We start from the raw sequence: 2685 nt of genomic DNA, 5'->3' as shown, positions 1-2685 counted from the left end.
TCTTTGGCCATAGGGAATAATGTCACTGACAGCCGTCTAACGTCCCAGGGGCAACTCCCATGGCAACATGGTAGAGTTGGTACTTAGTGCTCGCCATGGTTCTGGCATGCACTCCCCTCAGCATGGCGGCGTGGGTATACCGTTCCCCATAGCGAACCCTAGAGGACGCAGCTCGAAGTTCCCATGAAAGGGAACGTCTCAGGTTACTTATGTAACCATGGTTCCCTGAGTAGGGAACGAGACACTGCGTCCTCTAGGTTTCTTGCCATGCTGCAGACGCAAGCTTCAGACGAAGAAGTGGATGATGTGTTCTCCCGGCACCTATTTATACTATAGTCGCACCGGTAATGACGTCATGGCTGTCGCCGGCCAACGTGTTGTTGATGTTTTTTCTAATGTATGCTTCAGACACGGGTCATGACGAGGCGTTCCCCATAGCGACCCCTAGAGGATGCAGTGTCTTGTTCCCTACTCAGGGAACCATGGTTACATAAGTAACCTGAGACGTTTCTTTTATTGTGCAACACATACTGTACTGCATGAAAATACAAGTTCTAAATGTAATGCACATTATTTGCTGATGCTGGCTTACATGCCAGTATGCAAAGAAAGTAGAGTAGTACCGGCACCAATTTTCATCCTGGTTTATGAAAATATCAGTAGGTAACAGTGTTTGCGCCATTGGATTCACCTGATCCTGTGATATGAAATCATATTTTTGTTTGCTATATATTATGATACAGAACAATAATCAAATCTAACCCATGGATGATTTTACATCATATAAAGATGCTCTTCATAACCAGAGAGGAAGTTGTCTTTTAACTTCTAGTTTTAATGCTCCGTCAGTTTTATAGCCTTAGGTAGTGCAACGTCCAGTAATGAAATAAAATAGTGTGCGTTCATATCTAGGAACCTGTTTATATATCTGGTGACAAGAAAATCCCATATAAATGGACCGCGCCGGAGGCTATCGGTCATGGCCGTTACTCAGGCAAATCTGATGTCTGGTCATTTGGGATTCTCCTTTATGAGATTGTCACATATGGAGCTGTACCTTATCCAGGTCTGTTTCAAGATTTGAGATTGAATTTTTCTCATTTATACTGTTTATAATTTATAAATGATAAATATTTAATTACTGAAGTATTTTATACTGTACAAATTATTAAAAATATGTATAGTTTACAAATTTATCTTAGTCATTATAATTTGAATCTGTCTATTTAAGCCTTGTACCTTCTTTTATAGGTGTCCGTAATTGTGATGTGTATGATCTCGTCACACGAGACAACTACAGAATGCCTTCGCCACCTCACTGTCCACAGGTCATTTATAACATCATGCGATCTTGCTGGAAAGCAGAGCCAGAGGACCGTCCAACATTTAAGATTCTGAGGCATGAACTAGAAAACTATCAAGGCAACTGAGGGGACTTGCAAACATCCTGTGGTCTTAAACTCTTATATAGCAAAACAAGACTGACCTTGAACAATTCTTAAAGACAGATGCATCATACAATCATCTTGGATTATTCCACCATATCAGTTTTCAGATAAAGAGGAAGATGCACGTATAAAGCACTTTTTGTAGATTTATTTATGTTTAGAGCAATTATTGACTGACTTTAATGAGACTATGCTATTGTTTTTTTTTTTGTAATAAACATTGTTGTTCTCAGGTAAAGTGTACTGATTGAATGACCAAAAAAAAAAAGTTTATAAATCTGTAACTGACAGTGTAGGGGCAAGTTAAAATGTCTGTTTTATTATTAATATAATTTTGAAAAAAATGTATTGGTTGTATGTATACTTTTTTAATGTTTCCTCTTCTTAAACCTCTAATGCAAATATGAAAGCAATATAGTGGAATATTTCATCATACAAGTGGAATTATAATTTTCAGTATGAAGCTAGATTCATGTGTCAAAAGAGCATATGCAAAATGCTATGAAATCAACATAAAAGACTTTATGCTTTATGTTGATTTGTATACTTTAAATATTGTGCGATACTGACTGGACAATACAATTTATAAAACGGATAGTTCCGGTCCTTGATTCTGATTGGTTGAGCCGCGTTCGAAGCTGTTGTAAATTACACTACAAACATACACCTTTGTTTACTTCTGTGTGTTGCTCAGCAACCACTTTGTTGTAACACAACTGTTTCTGAGGAACTACATTGTTTGGTAGAAGAATACTGTTTTTATTAATACCATTACGCTTTATTTGCTCCGTTTTATTCTGTGAAACCTTGCTAGGTATATGGAATAACTGTTTTATAAAAGCAATAAGCCCCGTGAAGCGTGGTTTACAGTGAATTTATAACAGCTAAGGGGCGTTGTTAGGCACGACGCGAAGCGTCAACCACGGCTTCTTGGGGCTTATTGCTTTAATGCAATATACTGACTGTATATTGTAATGTATTGTTAATGTTTGTTTTCCTCATGACAATCTTACATTGACCAAAAAAAAAAACTTCCAAGAAAGAAAAAATGCCAAAACATGCATAAATATGTTGGACCTACTTTGATTAATTAAAATAATAATAATACTTACTTTTTAACATTTTTATCCAGAATGACGCAGCAACGGCATTACGTAAGAAAATAGTAACGATAGGCAAGGATTGCGATCTGCAAACTCAAAGGTCTTGGGACTTATTTAGATAACAGTGTTTATTT

General features: G+C 37.0%; 1 protein-coding gene across 1 annotated transcript in view; it reads left to right on the top strand.

The window, feature by feature from the left end:
• LOC107672013 (protein-tyrosine kinase 6-like) overlaps nucleotides 1-1741 on the top strand; it is a 9253-nt gene extending 7512 nt beyond the window's left edge. Inside the window, exons 7-8 of the mRNA XM_016465055.1 lie at nucleotides 913-1066; nucleotides 1252-1741. Of these exons, the coding sequence (XP_016320541.1) occupies nucleotides 913-1066; nucleotides 1252-1430 (333 nt within the window). The 3' untranslated portion in view covers nucleotides 1431-1741. The remainder of the gene's footprint in view (nucleotides 1-912; nucleotides 1067-1251) is intronic.
• The last annotated feature ends 944 nt before the right edge of the window (nucleotides 1742-2685 follow it).

This window comes from Sinocyclocheilus anshuiensis, unplaced genomic scaffold (assembly GCF_001515605.1).
Source record: "Sinocyclocheilus anshuiensis isolate Anshui unplaced genomic scaffold, SAMN03320099.WGS_v1.1 scaffold1053, whole genome shotgun sequence".
In the NCBI taxonomy this organism is placed as follows: domain Eukaryota; kingdom Metazoa; phylum Chordata; class Actinopteri; order Cypriniformes; family Cyprinidae; genus Sinocyclocheilus; species Sinocyclocheilus anshuiensis.
Note: the sequence above shows the minus strand (reverse complement) of the source record. Positions and strands in the feature narration are given on the sequence as shown.